Here is a 17,572-nt window from a genome sequence, read left to right as displayed (position 1 = left end):
GGCAGATTCTAGAAAGAAGATCAGTTTATTGTATTTTTATGTAGTTTGATATGAACTCCTCTACAGTATCCTCCCTCTCCTTTCCGATCCCGTATCACTTCTCGAGCACTCCACCCCCCACCCATATCGGGAGATGCTATTTTCGTGACAATCATTGAAAATAGCTTATTGTTTTTGACCACATCCATATTTAGATTTCCTTTATCTTCCTATTCTTCCAGATGGTCAAAGGCTGCTTCTGCGACTGTTTTGGACCCATGTCCCGCGAGGACCCATACGATAAACCACTGGATCCAGAAGATGTCAGACGCTGTCTTCAGAAGGTCAGGGAGAACCAGGCAGCAAGGGTGAGTAAAATTTTTCAGTTTTTCTACAGGAACTTATGAATGCATTTTCAGGAAATGGCTCGTGAACCACTTGTCAGCCACCCACCACCACCATCAGCTCTCCCACCAATGGTCTCTGAATCCTACTCGGCTCCGTACTCCCAGGCTCCGCCCAGTGGGATGAGATACCCATCAGCACCGCCCATGGTGAGTAAAATGCAAAATAGCGCAGTTTTTAGGGTGTTGTCTTAAAATGACCATAACTCTCTGGGGAGTGTCCGTACAAAAAATCTTCCAACTACAAAATTGAAGCTCTACCTTTGTTCTGTATGGTTTCAAATAGTAATTTTGCTCTAGACGTCGTACTTTAGAAGCTATAAATCAGTGTCTGAGTCAATTTTTTTCTATTCTGTCTCATATTTTCCCCTTTTTGTTTCCAGGTATACCGCCCACCGTCGCCACCGCCAGCCTACAGTGCCATCGACAAGACCCCAGCCATGCATTCCTCACAAATCTAAACTTTTTCTTTTCTCTTGAATTAATTGCTCTCAAATTAATTTGCTTTCTAGACTCAAAATACTTCAATGATCTTCAACAATTCCCTATTCTAGTCACTATTCGAACTTTTTTCTCTGTAAAAAATCAAAAAATTTGTAATTACGGGTATTCGAATGTAATTTTTTTTTGTAAAAAGACAACTTTTCTAGATTTTAATTTGAATTAAATAAATATTGTACATGTCTTTAGTTTTTCCGAATTTTGTTCTGTAAGAAAATTCGGCTCTATTACAGTTTAGATGTCCTTTGAAAACTTGAACGTCCCAAAAAACACTTAGACGTCCCTTAAAACACTTAGACGTCCCTTGAAACACTTAGACGTCCTTTGAAACACTTAAACGTCCTTTCGGATCCCAAATATGTTCAAAAATGTTTAAACGTCCCAAAAAACATTTAGACGTCCCAAAAAATGTTTAGACGTCCCATTAAATATTAAGACGTCCCTTGAAGTCTGAAAATTTGGTTTTAAATACTTAGACGTCCCAAAAAACATTTAGACGTCCCAAAAAACATTTAAACGTCCCAAAAAATGTTTAGACGTCCCTTCAACACTAAAAGTCACTGAAAGTGTTCAAGGGACGTCCAAACATTTTATGGGACGTTTAAACGTTTTTTGGGACGTCTAAACTTTTGAAAAGACGTTTTAAAAAAATTAGAGTTTGAAAAGACGTTTAAGTGTTTCAAGGGACGTCTAAGTGTTTTAAGAGACGTTTAAATGTTTTAAGGGACGTTTGAGTTTTTAAAGGACATCTAAACTGTAATAGAGCCGAAAATTCTTGTTAAAATGGTGACATTCTAATAATCAGTTAATCAGAAATTTCAGAGCAGAACAATGAAAGTAAAATTTGCGATCGATTCGATTGATGGTAAAAGAGGATGAAGACACGTTTTGATAATGTTATATCAAAAGAAAAATAAACGACTCCGAACAGATTGATTTTTAACCAACACGTGTCATAAAAACATGTTTTGAAATAATTCCACACTTGCGTGACACAGCCCTTGTTTTTAACTGAAAAATGAAGGCATCTGTATTTTTTTATTCTGCGTGTTATTTAAAAAAAAGAAAAGGTCATCTTAGCATTATTTCGATTCAAAACATCGGCAGAAACTTATCAACGATGAATTTATTTCAATCGCTTGTTATTTTTCTGTCATTCGTTGCAATCAATGCGTTTGCTTTGCCTTGGGCCTCACCAACAAACAGTTTTCTTCGGAGATTGAACAAGTTGAGACGAAAATTCGCCAATAAATATAACGTATCAAACATGCACGAATTGGTAAAGAAATATTGAAAACATATTAGAACATGGTTAATATCAGATCTACAGTAGAACCCTTGAGGAAATTCAGTACCCGCTTGATATGGACGATTTACATCAGGAGACTGGAAAAACCTGGAGATACGCTAAGTTTGAATCCTACGAAACTGTAATTATTGACGCAAAGAACGCAAATCTCTCCTCCGTCCCGAAATCTTACATTGAAGGGTATTCAATGGGAAAGTTGGAGCTTCTCAATCCGCTTCAAAGATTTGTCGGATGTGGTTCGAAGAGTGGTGTGTACAGAAACTTTTCTGTTTGCTTAGTAGGAACAGAGTAAGTTGCATTCCGAACAAAAGTAACCAATTGAAATAAAAATGAGTTCAGAGGTAACTTCACATTTTTCGATGCGAGCGGCAAATCAAAGGAGGTACCGGGATCTGACTGTCATAATAGATATAAAAACGACGACGGGTTATGTGTTGCAAATAATGAAGAAGAAGAATCATATGATGGACACCCACAAGATATATTTGATGATGCTAACCAAATAAGACAGGAGTATTCAAAGAACTTTAATGTGCCCAATATGCATCAATTGGTAAGAGACATCTTCAGTACTGCACGAAATAAGATTTTCAGATTTGGAGTGAAGATCTTCTGAAAAATCTGCAGAATCTGGATTGGAATGATGGATTTCAGGGTGCTCGTGTTACATGGAGATATGTAAAATTGAATTCTTACATCAAACCATCCATCAAACCAAAATTATACACTTTTTTCAAGAAAAATCCTATAGAGAAGCGATTATTCATCAGAAATAATTCTGACACAACATTGGTTAGCCTTGAATTTCTGAATCCACTCCAGAAGTTTATTGCATGTCGAAAATATAAACCATACAGCTTTAAAGAAATATACAGTTTTAAATGCTTGTTAGGACCAGAGTAGGTAAAAAACATATCTAGTAAATACGGTTGAGAAGTTTTAGAGGAAAATTCACCATGTTTGATTCATCCGGTAAATCAAATGAAATTCCCGGATCAAACTGTCACAAAAGATACAGGAATGATAGTGGAGTTTGTGTTGCAATTAATCCAGGAGAAGAATCTTATTTTGGACGTCAGTTGGATTTCATTAGTGATATCAATCAGATAAGAAGACGTTATGCAAAAGAGTACAGAGTTCCCAACATGCATGAATTGGTGAGGAATAACTACGTATTGCTATCACAAATTAAATGTTTTAGACTTGGAGCAATGACCTTGCTGAAGTTTTAGAGCCTCTCCATATGACTGGTGTAAGGGCTCAAGCTAAGAAGACTTGGAGATATGGAGCAATAAACACATATGACAACATAATCTATCAGATTGAAAAGGGTGTTACTTTCTTTTTCGAATCGAATAGAACCGCAAAAAAAATCCATATTAAATCTTTATCGGACAAAGAAACAATGGACAGATTGGAATTTCTTAATCCTTTGCAAAAAACGATTGCTTGTGGACGGAAAGAGGACGGAGGAGTAACTCTTATTATCTGCTTGTTGGGACCAGAGTTAGTTTAATAACACTCAAAATACTATTTGATTTATGCATAATTTCAGAGGAAACTTCACAATCTTTGATACGAGTTTTCAATCGCAGTTGGCAGCTGGATCAAAGTGTGATAAAGGATATTACAATGAAGATGGCCTATGTATCATGCAAATGTAAACTTTATACTAAATCACGGATTCTTATAGAATTAATTTTGCAGTCCAACTCAAGAGCCAATTATTGACTACAGAAAAATGGCTGAGGAAGAAATAAATAAAGCATCAACTGACGAGCCAGAGCCGGAACCACTTCTCGAAAATCATGGAAATGGAATATCATTGAGTTATCTATTTGTCTTTCTTCTGGCTAACTTGATTTTCAACATTTAACTGATAAATATAGTGATAAAGTTTAATTATATCCTTTTATTTGTTGGGTTACAAGGGAGTGAATTTTTCTTCCAGATCAAAAAGTCCACGAGAAAGCTCTCAACTATAAGGAACAATGAGATTCGACTGAAGATTTAAAATGCTAATTGATCCGTTGTGGTCGTGGGGGACGTTGGAAGATGGGGAATTTTCAAAATTTTGTGTAGTTTTTCAATATTGAGGTTTCTTTTATTGCCATTAAATATGCGGGTAGCTCGATGATTTGTAAGAGTTAAATAACGGGCACCAAACTCAATTTGCTCCTTTTTCATAACGTTTTTTATTGTTTTGTGAATACTGAATAGCAATTCCAAACACATTTCAGCCTTCTACAGTAGCGAGCATAGGTGAGGGCAGATTCATACTTTCATGTGTGACTCAGCTGAATCGTGTCCGTTTTGAATAAACTTTTTTTTTAAAATAGCTGAAATATTCAGTAGCAAGAACATAAGTTTTTTTGTAAAAGTTTAAGTTCTGATTTTTTTCAATAATTAATTTTTCCTGTTCGTGATTTGAAAATTCGAAAAAAAACTTTTTATTTATCTCTTGGAGTTATTTAGTTTTTAATGTCAAAATGATGGAAAAAACTCAGATAAACAAAAAATTATGTTGAATTGGTTTCTTAGTTCCTGAGCATCGTTCCAGAGCTCCAGAAGTCAAATGTAGTGTACTCGGGAAAACCATCATAACTCATCAAAAAATGTTCCAAATTAGTCAAAAATAGTACCAAATGATGTGTCTTAAGTTTTTCTACTAACAAACATCAAAATATTTTAATTTTAGAAAAAATAATTTTTCACATTTTTTTCACTCAAAAATTAATTTATTCCCTTTTTCCCTCAATTTTAGGCATTTTCTGGGTATAAAACTATCATGCTTTCCAAAAACTTCATCCAAAATGTTTTTTCGCACATAATAAAACTGATGGCTGTATTCCTTGTTTGTTTTATACCAAGAAAATGCCTAAAATTGAGGGAAAAATGGGAATAAAATTATTTTTGAGTGAAAAAAATTAGAAAAATAATTTTTTCTAAAATTAAAATATTTTGATGTTTATTAGTAAAAAAAACTTAAGACTCATTATTTGGTACTATTTTTGACTAATTTGGAACATTTTTTGATGAGTTATGATGATTTTCCCGAGTACACTACATTTGACTTCTGGAGCTCTGGAACGATGCTCAGGAACTAAGAAACCAATTCAACATAATTTTCTGTTTATCTGAGTTTTTTCCATCATTTTGACATTAAAAACTAAATAACTCCAAGAGAAAAATAAAAAGTTTTTCTTCGAGTTTTCAAATCACGGTCAGGAAAAATCGATTATGAAAAAATCGGAATTGGAACTGTTTCAAAAAACTGATTTTCGTATTGCTGAATGTTTCAGCTATCTGTCAAAAAAAAGATTATGCAAAACGGACACCATTCAGCTGAGTTACACGTAAAAGTATGAATCTGCCCTCACCTATGCTCGCTACTGTAGCTTCAATCCTGATGGAATTACTCCGTCCAGAAAAATCGACCCAAATCTCATACTGACCCCCAAATAGTCTGGTTACACCAGACTCAAAATACTATGATCTTCATCGAAATAGATTTTGTCAAGCTGCGGCACCTCAAGTGGCAAGTGCCAAGTTTTATGTCGTCTTTTCCGTGGTCTCTTGGTTTTTCGAGTTTTGACTTATTGGTATTTCTATTGGTACTTGCTTATGATGAAATGAAGATTTGTATTTTGAAAATTTTATAGTGGAATCAGACTTGTCACGGGCCGGGCCAAAATCAGGAAAAATCTCGGCCCGGCCCGGCCCGCTCGGCCCGTTTTGAAACATTTTCTCAAAACATTTTTTGTTTTTGAACTATTTTTTGGAAATTTTTAGAAATTTTTGGAACTTTTTTGAAAAAAGTATAGTTTTCGAATAAACAATTAAAATAGAATCAAAATGTGAATATGTATGATAACTTAAGCATTTTCGAAAAATTTCAAAAAAAATTGGTAAAAATGGGTACCCATTTTTGAATCCGGGCCGACCGGGCCAAGAGAAATTTCGGCCCGGCCCGGCCCGGTCAAGAAAAATCTCGGCCCGATTTTTGACAAGTCTGTAGTGGAATAGGTTATACAACCAAACTAACTTCTGTCAATTGATATAGCTGAACAACGTTCAACTAACAAAACACAACAAAAAAAATTATACCGGCGTGCTTCTGCCACAATACTCTACTGTAACAATACTATATTAAGAAAGGTTAGGGACAGGTGGAGAGCATATCGACTGGATAGAGCCTTTAAAACAGAATACCAACGATGAATTTAATTCAATCGCTTCTAATTTTTCTGTCATTTGTTGCACTCAATGAAGCTTCTTTTGTCTCACTATCCGACGATTTTCTTTCCGAATTGAACAATTTGAGATGAGATTACGCCAATAAATATATAAAACATGGTTAAATTCAGATTGAGAGTAAAGAATATTCCGGAATCGTTTGAAAAAAATAACCTAGAGATAGGCTAAGTTAGAGTCTTAAAAACATTTTTATTCTTGATTTGGACCTATTGGTTTTTTGAGTCAAAAATGTTGTGGAAATTCATAGAAACAAAATATGTACTGTATAATGTGAAAATGCTTCTGCGCATCTTGATCACCATTTCACTCCACAGCTCCAGAAGTACAAAATCGCATGCTTGACTAAATAGTCATAACTCATTATAATATCAGCCAAACTGGCTAAAATTTGCGGGAAAAATGCGTAACAAACATAATTTCAGTTAAAAATCAAGGTTTTCAGAAAAAATTTTATTAGGATTCTTTCAGACAAAAAACTTTGATTTTCAACTTTCTCCCATTTTTTCATATTTTTTGATTATAAAACAGTACCTGCTCGCAAGTGAGAATTGAATTTTACATTTAAAGAAGCTTAGACCATCTTTTAGTTAACTACAGTAGCTTTATAATCTAAAAAAACGTGAAAAATTGGGTAAATCTTCAAAGAAATATTAAAACTAAAAACTGGAAAAGCTGATGAACATTTTATTTTGAGAGATTTAAAGTTTATTTTTAAGATATAATTTGCGTGTACATTCACGTGTAATAAGAAAGGACATCTTGATAAACAATTGATAAGATCTTGATCAGATAAGATGTTTGGTATTTAAGAGGAGTAAATCTGCAAAGTCTCACAAATCGAACTTGATCGATCGTCCCTCAATGCTTTTAATTCTACTGCTCTTCAACTTCCTGCCATGTTCCATCATTGCGACAACAATGAAGGATCTGCCACCTAGCGATTTCGTTCCTGGGATAAACGATTTGAGACGCAAATACGCCAAACAATATAACGTGCCAAATATGCATGGATTGGTGAGAGAATTAAGCATTTAACTCAATGATAACGATTGTTTCAGATCTGGAGTGAGGATCTGCTCAATATTCTCAAACTTCACGATTGGAGTTCTGCTTGGCCAGACGCCCGTAAAACTTGGAGATACACTGATCTCCAATCTTATGAGACTGCATTGTCTCAGATAGAAACAGATTTAAACGATTTTTTGAAAAAAACTGCAGAGGAAATCAGAACAAAAATTAATCACGCTATTTATTCGATGTCTAGGATGGAATTCATCAATCCGCTTCAAAGGTTCATTGCGTGTACTCCAAAACCCCAATATGGAGCTTTCGTTATTGTTTGTTTAGTAGGAACTGAGTGAGTCGCATAACTAACTGAAATAACTGATAATATCAAACTTTTCAGAGGGTCTTTTACAATGTTCGATACAACTGGTCAATCTACAGGCATTCCTGGATTCGGGTGCCATAAGAGATATGAAAACGAGGACGGGTTATGTGTTGCAACTAATCCAGAAGAGGAATCTTATCGAGGACACCGGGAAGATTTTATTGAAGACATTAACGAAATAAGAAGGAGGTATGCTGATAGCTATTACGTGCCAAATATGCATGAATTGGTAGGTGAATATCGCGATACGGCTTTGAATATCAAAGACTTCAGATGTGGAGTGAGGACCTTCTTGATATTCTCAAGCCTCTCGATTGGCATGGTGAATGGCCCGAAAGTCGGAGAACATGGCGATTCGCATACATCGACTGTTTTGATGTCGCAAAGCTTAATATTGAAAAAGAAATGAAAATATTGCTAGGGAAGAACGGTGAAGCAGGCAAGCAGGATCACATCAATGGGCATGATGGTGGAACATTCGGTATTATGGAGTTTCTCAACCCGCTTCAGAAATTCGTCGCATGTGGTTCAATTATTGATTCGTCAACCAATCTAACAGTACAAGTTTGTTTGCTAGGACCACAGTGAGTATCATTAAATCACTTATATATTTCTAAGAAATCGTTCTTTTCAGAGGAGGAGTGCGGTTATTCGATACAAGCGGTCAAATCATTAATGGTCCTGGTTCGGATTGCGAGAGAAGATATATGTACAGTCATATGTTGTGTGCTGCACATCACCCAGAGGAAGAATCTTATCGAGGACGTCTGGACGATTTTGAGGTGGACATTAACGATATAAGAAGGGTTTATGCAGATCGGTTCAATGTGCCAAATATGCATGCATTGGTATGTGGATTTTTGTGATTAACGCTCAAAAGGTGACGAGTTGGGATGTCCCGATTCCCACGACCAGTGGGTCTTGAACAGTAGTCTTGAAACGGCCACTGATTTTTGTAAAACTTTGAAAATTGCGTCCCCATACATTGTGGCTAATAAGTATACAACGCTCTTGGGAGATTAAAGTCCGCCGATAATCGCCGGGAAAACAATTGAAATCACAAAAAAATTAGTAGTTAGAATATACGTATTAGATGTTGCTTACTATAGGAGTGCGAAGTTGTATACTTGCCTTTGATACAGGCCTTCAGACGTACGATGACAAAATCGCTTGTGCGGCGCGTCTCTAATGTGATCTGGACTGATGATAAGATTTTCACTATAGAACCTTCTTCCGATCGTCAAAAGCAGAAATTGTTGATATCACAAGGTGATACGAGGTTGCCAATACGCCACCAGGCCCACGACTATTTTTTTTGTAAATTTTTGATGGTATGGGCCGAGGTGACATCTGACGGTAGAACTCCGTTGATTTTCAACAACAGAACTGTGAAAATCAACTCGGGATCTACCAAAACTTGGTTTTGAAGGACTATAAGGCAAATCAATATCAAAGTATAAGGGTGTTTCATAAGTCTTTGCACTTTTTCTATCAGTTTTTGATCAAATTTTTCTTAACGATAAAGGAGTTCTAATAAGTTATATATTGTTCATGAGTACTGGTTACATCTTGCCAACATTATGGTAGTTGGGCAATTCCGGCCGCGTAGAACTCTGCCGGTTGTGAGCTGAAGAAGTCATCAAGGTATAATTTCACTTGCATTCAATCATCAAATGTTTGTCCTGATAACGAGTTTTACAATGATCTAAAAAGATGCTAATCAGTTAGAGAAAGGTCTGAAGAATACGGCGGGTGGGGTAGAACTTCAACTTCCTGAGCCTTTAAGAAGGTGCGAGTCTTGGTAGCAGGGTGTGGGTGGGCATTGTTATGCAAAAAAACTAAATGATCGATTTCCGGCCGTGATGAGCGATGAAATTGGATCATTTCATGAAGTTGTTGACAGTATAAGTTGACTGTTATTGTAGCACGATCCGGAAAAAGTTTGTAGCAAATGACCCCGTTTCTGTCCCACCAAACTGAAAACATCATTTTTTTTCTCATGCATCTCTCTTTTCTGGTCCGTCAACGGGTCGTCATTATCCAAAACTTCCTGCTGTTTACTGTATGGTATACATAAAGAGCCCATTTCTCATTTCCCGTAACAATATCAAAAATCCAACTGAAACTACGCTTCCGACTGAGCAGAGACAGCGACAGGTCACAACTGAGCTTCAACTGAGAATCTGTCAGTTCATGATAAATAACTTGTCCGTATTCTGCTGTTCTTCCAGATTCTTTCTGATGTCTGAATATTGTTGCGAACGAAGGTCCAGTATGTGAAGATACTTTACGTACACTTGATCTAGGCTCATCCTCCAAGACATCAGTGATATCATCGTCGATATCTAAAAGAGGTCGACCAGAATGGGACTTATCATGAAGATTGTAGTCCTCTTCTTTGAAGTTATTGAACCAGATGGCTGCTGTTTTATAAGATATAATGTCCTCACCAAGGATTTCGCTTATATTTCGATGAGTTTCCATTGCACTCGATCGAGAGAGACATCCTAGTAGGAAACACCCTTTTAGAACATGACTGTCTTTGACGAGTACTTCTGCCATGGTACGCTGTTCTGGGGACTTGCAAAACAGAAATGTTTCTTGAAGGTAACAGTACTAGTTAATAATTAAAAAAAGGACCAAAAAATGTCATGGGGTCAGAGGGCGGTACATTGAAAAAAAGTGCAAAGACTTATGAAACACCCTAATACAGTGCGCGAAATATCTTTAGGACCCCCCTCGAATTTGGGGGTTCTGGAAAACCCAAAAGAGATATCAAAAATCTGTGAATGCCAATCGATTCCCAATCCAAAATAACCCCCGGACACAAATTTTCATAAACCTATCACTTTTCATACGCTCGTACCACCAAAAAGTCACTTTTTTGGCCGCGAAATATCTTTAGGACCACCTCGAAAATCGAATTTCCAGTTGATTTTTAGAAAAATTATTTAGGTGGAAATAGTTTTGGGTAATACAAAATCACATTTTAATGTGTTTTTACATGTTACTTGCAATTTAATCCAAACAGTTATTTTTTCCACGTTTTCAGTAGTAAATAGAGTCATTTTGAATTGAAGACATGTAACTCCGCTCAAAGTCGGTATTTTTCCGAAATCTTTTTTGCAATAGGTTTACAAATAAATAAGTCAAATGACCGATAACGTTTCAGAATAGTAGTCAATTCTATTTCGGAGAAATAAGCCATCAAAGTCAAAAATGCGTAAAAAGTGATTTAGCGTGATATCGAAGTTTTGTTTTTGAAGATAAAACAAACAGAGATTGATGTTAAAACATGTAAAAACACATTAAAATGTGATTTTGTATTACCCAAAACTATTTCCACCTAAATAATTTTTCTAAAAATCAACTGGAAATTCGATTTTCGAGGTGGTCCTAAAGATATTTCGCGGCCAAAAAAGTGACTTTTTGGTGGTACGAGCGTATGAAAAGTGATAGGTTTATGAAAATTTGTGTCCGGGGGTTATTTTGGATTGGGAATCGATTGGCATTCACAGATTTTTGATATCTCTTTTGGGTTTTCCAGAACCCCTAAATTCGAGGGGGGTCCTAAAGATATTTCGCGCACTGTATTAACAGCGTTGTATACTTATAAGCCACCCTGTATATCTTTACTATTAACAAACGCAAACGGCTGTATGTTTGTCTGTCTGTCGCCGATCCTACCGCCCTTCCTACTGAACCGTTTTTCTTCGAACTTGGACCAAAATATCAGAAATTTTCACCACTTGATACCCGTCTATTTTTTTTTAGTTAGAATAGGTCTCGACTAGGTCACTAGATCAAAAAACGTGGTTTTCAAGCCTAGCAGTGGCTTTCATTCCCGAAACAGGGAAGTAGGAGTTCACGGGGAAACTCACTGTTTTGGAAATTGGAGGAGAAATTTATAGAATGGACGTTTGGAAGCTTCTTCAGATGGTTCCAACTTTTAAAAACTTCCAGATAAAAAGTGAAGACCTTCTCAAGATTCTTGAACCTCTCGATTGGGATGATGATTGGCCTGAATCTCAGATTACATGGCGATACGCAAGAGTCGACTCTTTTGATGGCGCAGAGCGAAATATTGAAAAAGAAATGAACATATTGCTAGGAAAAAATGGTGAAGCAGGCAAGCAGGAGCACATCAACGGGCACAATGACGACTCGTTCGGCATTATGGAGTTTCTCAACCCGCTTCAGAAATTCTTTGCGTGTGCTTTAATAAATGATACGTCAACCAATCTAACAGTGCAAATTTGTTTGCTAGGACCACAGTGAGTATCATTAAATTCCTTATCTATTTTTAAGAAAAAATCTGTTCTAGAGGTAGAGTGGCATTGTTTGATACGAGCAAAAATCAATCTAATTATGTTCCCGGTTCAAAGTGTGACAGAAGATATAAGAACGACAAAAAATTGTGTGTTGCTCTTAGCCGAAGGGAAGAATCTTATCAAGGAAGTCAGGAAGACTTTGTTGAAGACGTGAATCAGATAAGAAACCAATATGCATATAAATTCAGCGTTCACAATATGCATCAATTGGTAATTAATGGAGAAAGTAAAATTTCAAAATGTTTTTTTTTAGATTTGGAGTGAAGACTTGGTTAAAACTCTTGAATCCTTCGAATATACAAATCCGCGGCCAGATGCACCACAAACAACTTGGAGATACACGGCTATAACAACTTACAGCGAAAAACCTTATATTGAATATGGACTGAAAAAGTTTTTTGAGGACAGTGTAGAGAGTCAGGAGAAACAAATTGATGAACAAGTTGACAAAACTGTTTGGTTACTGGAATTTCTGAATCCTCGTCAGAAGTTTATCGGATGCGGCCCGAAACCCGACGGGAATCGCATTGTTATAGTTTGCCTAATGGGACCAGAGTGAGTTTTTTTTGAAGTTTGTCATTATGAGAAATCGTTTTGAATTTCAGAGGTAACTATACTCACCTCAATTCCACCCGTCTATCGATTGATGCTCCTGAATCAGAGTGCGATGATGGTTATAAACGATATAAAGGCCTATGCTCGATTCCGACGACAACAACGTGAGTTTTGGTAACTTTCATTTTTTTCTTTATATTTTTAGCACTGAAAAACCTGATGAACGATCCGACAATATGGAAAAGTAAGATATTCAAAACAATGGCTTGTCTATATTTCATTTTTCCAGTCCTCCACAGGAAACGAAGCAAACTGCAGCACCTCAAGTGGCGAGTGCGGGAAACCAGATCCACAAGTTTTATGTCGTCATTTTCGTGGTCTCTTGGCTTTTTGCGTTTTGATTTATTGGCATTTGTTTATGATGAAATGAAGATTTGAACTTTGAAAATTTTATAGTGGAATAGGTTTCGCTAACAAAATAATTTCTGTCAATTGATAAGTTAGATCTAGCTCAACAACTTTTGTCTAACAAAACACAAAAAAACCAAAAAATTGTACCAGCCGACTTTCTCCCGAATTGGACAATTTAAGACTGACATTCGCCAGTAATTATAACGTATCAAATATACACGAGTTGGTAAGAAAATATTAAAAATTATCAGAACATGGTTAATTTCAGATCGAGAGTAGAGGACTTGTGGATATTCTGAAACCGCTTGATTGGAGAGAGTCTCAGCCGGAAGCTCAAAAGACATGGAGATACGCTAAATTAGAGTTGAATGAAACTGCAATTGGTGAAAAAAACACACATTTTGGCTTATGGAAAAAAAAACGTCCCGGAATATTTTTGTATTTTATTCTTATAAAAAATTATCAATATATGGGGCGGGAGGCTGAGAATGAGTCCCTCACGAGACCATTCAAAGGGTGGGTTAAAGTGAGAGAAGTGGGGCAACAAAAAAAAAAAATGACCGGTATGAGGGGAATAAAAGAAGGCATTAAGAATTGAGCAATGTGGTAATGCGGGGAAAGGTGGTTTGGGAGTACAGAATAAGAATAAGCTCTAATAGCGTGTGATACTAGATGAGATTAGGGTATTGAACTCGGAAGGGGAGAGAAAATATGAGCTTTGGGAGGTAATGGCATTCCAGATGGGAATGGTGTGGGAAAAAAAGTCAGAGCACTTGGGTTTAATACAAATAAGATTCATAGGGCGACGGGTGGAGGAGGAAAACCGGATGTACGAATCTAGGTGTGGAAAGTATGAGGTACCGCTTAGAAATTTATATAGGAGGAGAAGCTGGGCTTTTAGTCTACGATGGCGCAATGAGAAGAGATTAAGTTGGGCTAGACGATCGGAATAGGAGGAATAAGTTATGTTACAGCGTTGAAAGATTTTCCTGGTGAAGAAACGGAGAGGAGTTTCTAGCGATAACGATAATTTAGAAGCAGGAGGGGGTGAGTATACTACAGAGCAATATTCAATAATGGGTAAAACATAGCAATTGAAAAGGAAAATGTAGAATTGTGGAGAGGGAATTTCGAAATAAAAATTGGCTCAAAGTTGGACGGTCTAAAAAAAAACTGCAATAAAAAACTTTTTAACCTCATTAAAAAATTGTTGGGGGTATGGAAAAAAACTGTAATTTTTTCCAAAAATCAATTTTTTTCGATTGATACCAAAAGATTTTTCAAAAAATGTCAACACAAAAAATGTCTAAAAATATGCCTAAACTCATTTCTGAACTTTTTTTTTCAAATATCTGTTGAAGGGAAAAATTAATTTTTCACACCCCCGATTTTTTTCTATATGACAAAGGATTTGGTGAGCTCAACGTGTTCTTCCTCATCGTCAGATGGCGAATGGCTCTGCTTTTTAGTACAACAGGTTCCTTCGATTGGCTGTTACAAGCAGCCAAAAGATTTTTGCAGTTTTGTAATGACCACTTCTTTGTAATTGAAAATCGTTTTCCAAACTCACTTACTTACTTACTTAGACTAAGTAACTAAGTAAGTAAGTCTGGAATTTCATAAAACAGTGATGCTTTTTCAAATCAACATTTTACTTTGAAGTCATAATCAGTCGCTCGTATTTTAGATCCATCATTGAGCTCGACCTCGTATTCGACATAGTGCTCGCCGTGGACTCTATGCCCAACAACTTTTTTGAAATTGGCCGCTCTTCTTATCGGCGTCTTCGCAAGGTCATGAGACTTTGGTGTGCCGGTCTCAAACCGTTATGAAAAATTTCATAGGTGAGAATTTACAAAGTTTTTTTTTGTAGTTTTGCAACATCGAAAACATTTAATGCTGATCTAAATTTTTTTCTGATCGGATTCTTTTTTTGCTATTGAATACGCTGGTAGTTCAATTGATAGTTACGAAAAGTTGAATGAAGATTAGGCCACCAATCTCCATTCGTTATTTTTTCAGAACTATTTCTTGCTGTTTCGTGTAAGCTGAATAACAATTCCAAACACAAACATTGTTTTTATTACAACCCAAAACAATTGATCCAAGCATTTTTTAAAATATATTTGCACACTTGTGTGACACAATCCTTGTCTTGAATATTAAAAACAAAAAATGACTTTTTTCTTCTGCGTGATCTCATTCAATCGAGGAAAAGGTCATCTTAGCATTATTTCGATCAAAAAATCGACAGAAACTTTACTGCGATGAATTTACTGCAATCGTTTCTCATTTTTCTGTCTTTATTCGTTGCAATCAATTCTCAATGGCCTTGGATCATACAACGAGATGGTTTTCTTTGGCAATTGAACGAATTGAGAAAAAAATACGCCAAAGATTATAACGTGACAAATATGCACAAATTGGTAAAAAAATATATTGAAAAATTATTAGAACATGGTATATTTCAGATCTGGAGTAATCACCTTCTGAAAATTCTGGAACCGCTTAATATGGATAATACACCTTTGCCTGAGGCTGGAAAGACCTGGAGATACGCTGGGTTAGAATCGTTCAGAATTGCAATTAACCGCACAAAATATGCAAATATCACGAAAGGTTACGTAGAACGGTATTCAATGCAAGAGCTGGAATTTCTCAACCCGCTTCAAAGATTTGTCGCATTTGGTTCGAAGACTCAACTGGAAAAAATTTTTTTAGCTTTTTTAGTAGGACCAGAGTGAGTTGCATTAGAAACTACATAAACCAATTGAAACGAAAATAATTTCAGAGGTAGATACACAATCTTTGGTGCAAGCGGTAATTCAAAAAAGGTTCCCGGATCTGAGTGTCATAAGAGATATAAAAACGACGACGGGTTATGTGTTCCAAACAATGAAAAAGAGGAGTCATATTATGGACACCCACGAGATATAATCGAAGATGTTAATCAGATAAGAAAGGATTATTCAAATAAATATAATGTGCCCAATATGCATCAATTGGTAAGAAACATCTCATTACTGCACGGAAGAAAGTTTCCAGATTTGGAGTTATGATCTTCTGAAAAACCTGCAAAACATGGTTTGGAATAATGGATTTAGGCATGCTCATGTTACATGGAGATATGTGTATTTAGATAATTATATTAAAACGTCCATTGAATCAAAATTAGACACTTTCTTCACCAAAACTCCCTTAGAGAAGCGATTATACATCAAACGTTATTCTGACGCCACACTGAGAGGCCTAGAGTTTCTTAACCCACTTCAGAAGTTTATCGCATGTAGTCGAAAATCTAATACTCCTAACATTATATGCTTGTTAGGGACAGAGTAGGTTAAAAACAAATCTAATAGGTACAATTGAAATTTTTAGATGAAAATTCACTATGTTCGATTATTCTAATAAATCAAGCGAAATTCCCGGATCAAATTGTCACAAGAGATACATGAATGAAAGTGGAGTTTGTGTTGCAATTAAACCAGAAGAAGAATCTTATTTTGGACGTCAGTCGGATTTCATGAGTGATATCAATCAGATAAGAAGACGTTATGCAAAAGAATATAGACTCTCCAACATGCATGCATTGGTGAGGAATAACTACATAATGTTTTCACAAATGAAATGTTTCAGACTTGGAACGACAAGCTCGCTGAAGTTTTAGAGCCTCTCGGAATGGATGATGTGAAGGCTCAAGCTAAGAAAACTTGGAGATATGGAGCAATAAACACATATGACAATACTATCTATCATATTAAAGCGGATGTTACTCAATTTTTCGAAATGAATAGAACCGCGAAAAAGGTTCATATCGAATATTTATCGTACAAAGGCACAATGGACAGATTGGAATTTCTTAATCCTCTGCAAAACACCATTGCTTGTGGACGGAAAGAGGAGAAAGGAACTTATATTATCTGCTTGTTGGGACCAGAGTTAGTTTAATGTCACTCAAATAACTATTTGAGTCAGCGTAATTTCAGAGGAAACTTCACAATCTTTGATACGACTTTTCAATCACAGTTGAGTGCTGGATCAAAGTGTAATAAAGGATATTACAATGAAGATGGTCTATGTTCCGTGCAAATGTAAATTTTATACTAAATAGAGGATTCATTTTAAATTAATTTTACAGACCAACTCAAGAACCAATCATTGACTACAGAAAAATGGCTGAGGAAGAAAGAAATAAAGCATTAACTGAGGAGCCAGAGCCGGAGCCAATTCTCGAAAATCATGCAAATGGAATATGTTTGAGTTTTCTACTTGCTTTTCTTCTGGCTAACTTGATTTTCAACATTTAACTGATAAATATAGTGTCAAATTTTAATTATATCCTTTCATTTGTTGGGTTACAAAGGAGTGAGTAGTTCTTCAAGTTCAAAAAATCCCCGAAAACACTTTCAACTGAAACGAAGAGTGAGATTCGACT

At 36.0% G+C, this 17,572-nt stretch overlaps 4 protein-coding genes across 4 annotated transcripts; all 4 read left to right on the top strand.

The window, feature by feature from the left end:
* Window positions 1–221: 221 nt before the first annotated feature.
* Window positions 222–844, top strand: GCK72_007587 (uncharacterized protein; the record flags this gene model as incomplete). The annotated part of the gene is made up of 3 exons (XM_003107279.2): window positions 222–347; window positions 399–533; window positions 767–844. The coding sequence occupies 3 exons, from the start codon at window positions 222–224 to the stop codon at window positions 842–844; spliced, it is 339 nt and encodes a 112-aa protein (XP_003107327.1).
* A 1,404-nt stretch (window positions 845–2,248) lies between these two features.
* GCK72_007586 (uncharacterized protein) lies at window positions 2,249–4,069 on the top strand (the record flags this gene model as incomplete). Its single annotated transcript, XM_053726315.1, has 7 exons — window positions 2,249–2,481; window positions 2,533–2,746; window positions 3,016–3,092; window positions 3,212–3,350; window positions 3,395–3,699; window positions 3,749–3,853; window positions 3,901–4,069. The coding sequence occupies 7 exons, from the start codon at window positions 2,249–2,251 to the stop codon at window positions 4,067–4,069; spliced, it is 1,242 nt and encodes a 413-aa protein (XP_053590509.1).
* Window positions 4,070–7,311: 3,242 nt separating this feature from the next.
* Window positions 7,312–8,706, top strand: GCK72_007585 (uncharacterized protein; the record flags this gene model as incomplete). The annotated part of the gene is made up of 5 exons (XM_053726314.1): window positions 7,312–7,464; window positions 7,509–7,807; window positions 7,856–8,069; window positions 8,114–8,424; window positions 8,475–8,706. The coding sequence occupies 5 exons, from the start codon at window positions 7,312–7,314 to the stop codon at window positions 8,704–8,706; spliced, it is 1,209 nt and encodes a 402-aa protein (XP_053590508.1).
* Window positions 8,707–11,752: 3,046 nt separating this feature from the next.
* On the top strand, window positions 11,753–17,444 carry GCK72_007584 (uncharacterized protein; the record flags this gene model as incomplete). Its single annotated transcript, XM_053726313.1, has 12 exons — window positions 11,753–12,114; window positions 12,165–12,381; window positions 12,425–12,726; window positions 12,777–12,890; window positions 13,016–13,103; window positions 13,406–13,663; window positions 15,609–15,877; window positions 15,929–16,142; window positions 16,583–16,729; window positions 16,774–17,075; window positions 17,124–17,228; window positions 17,276–17,444. The coding sequence occupies 12 exons, from the start codon at window positions 11,753–11,755 to the stop codon at window positions 17,442–17,444; spliced, it is 2,547 nt and encodes an 848-aa protein (XP_053590507.1).
* Between the last annotated feature and the right edge of the window lie 128 nt (window positions 17,445–17,572).

This window comes from Caenorhabditis remanei, chromosome II, assembly GCF_010183535.1.
Source record: "Caenorhabditis remanei strain PX506 chromosome II, whole genome shotgun sequence".
Classification (NCBI taxonomy): domain Eukaryota; kingdom Metazoa; phylum Nematoda; class Chromadorea; order Rhabditida; family Rhabditidae; genus Caenorhabditis; species Caenorhabditis remanei.
This window is presented reverse-complemented; position numbering and strand designations above follow the sequence as displayed.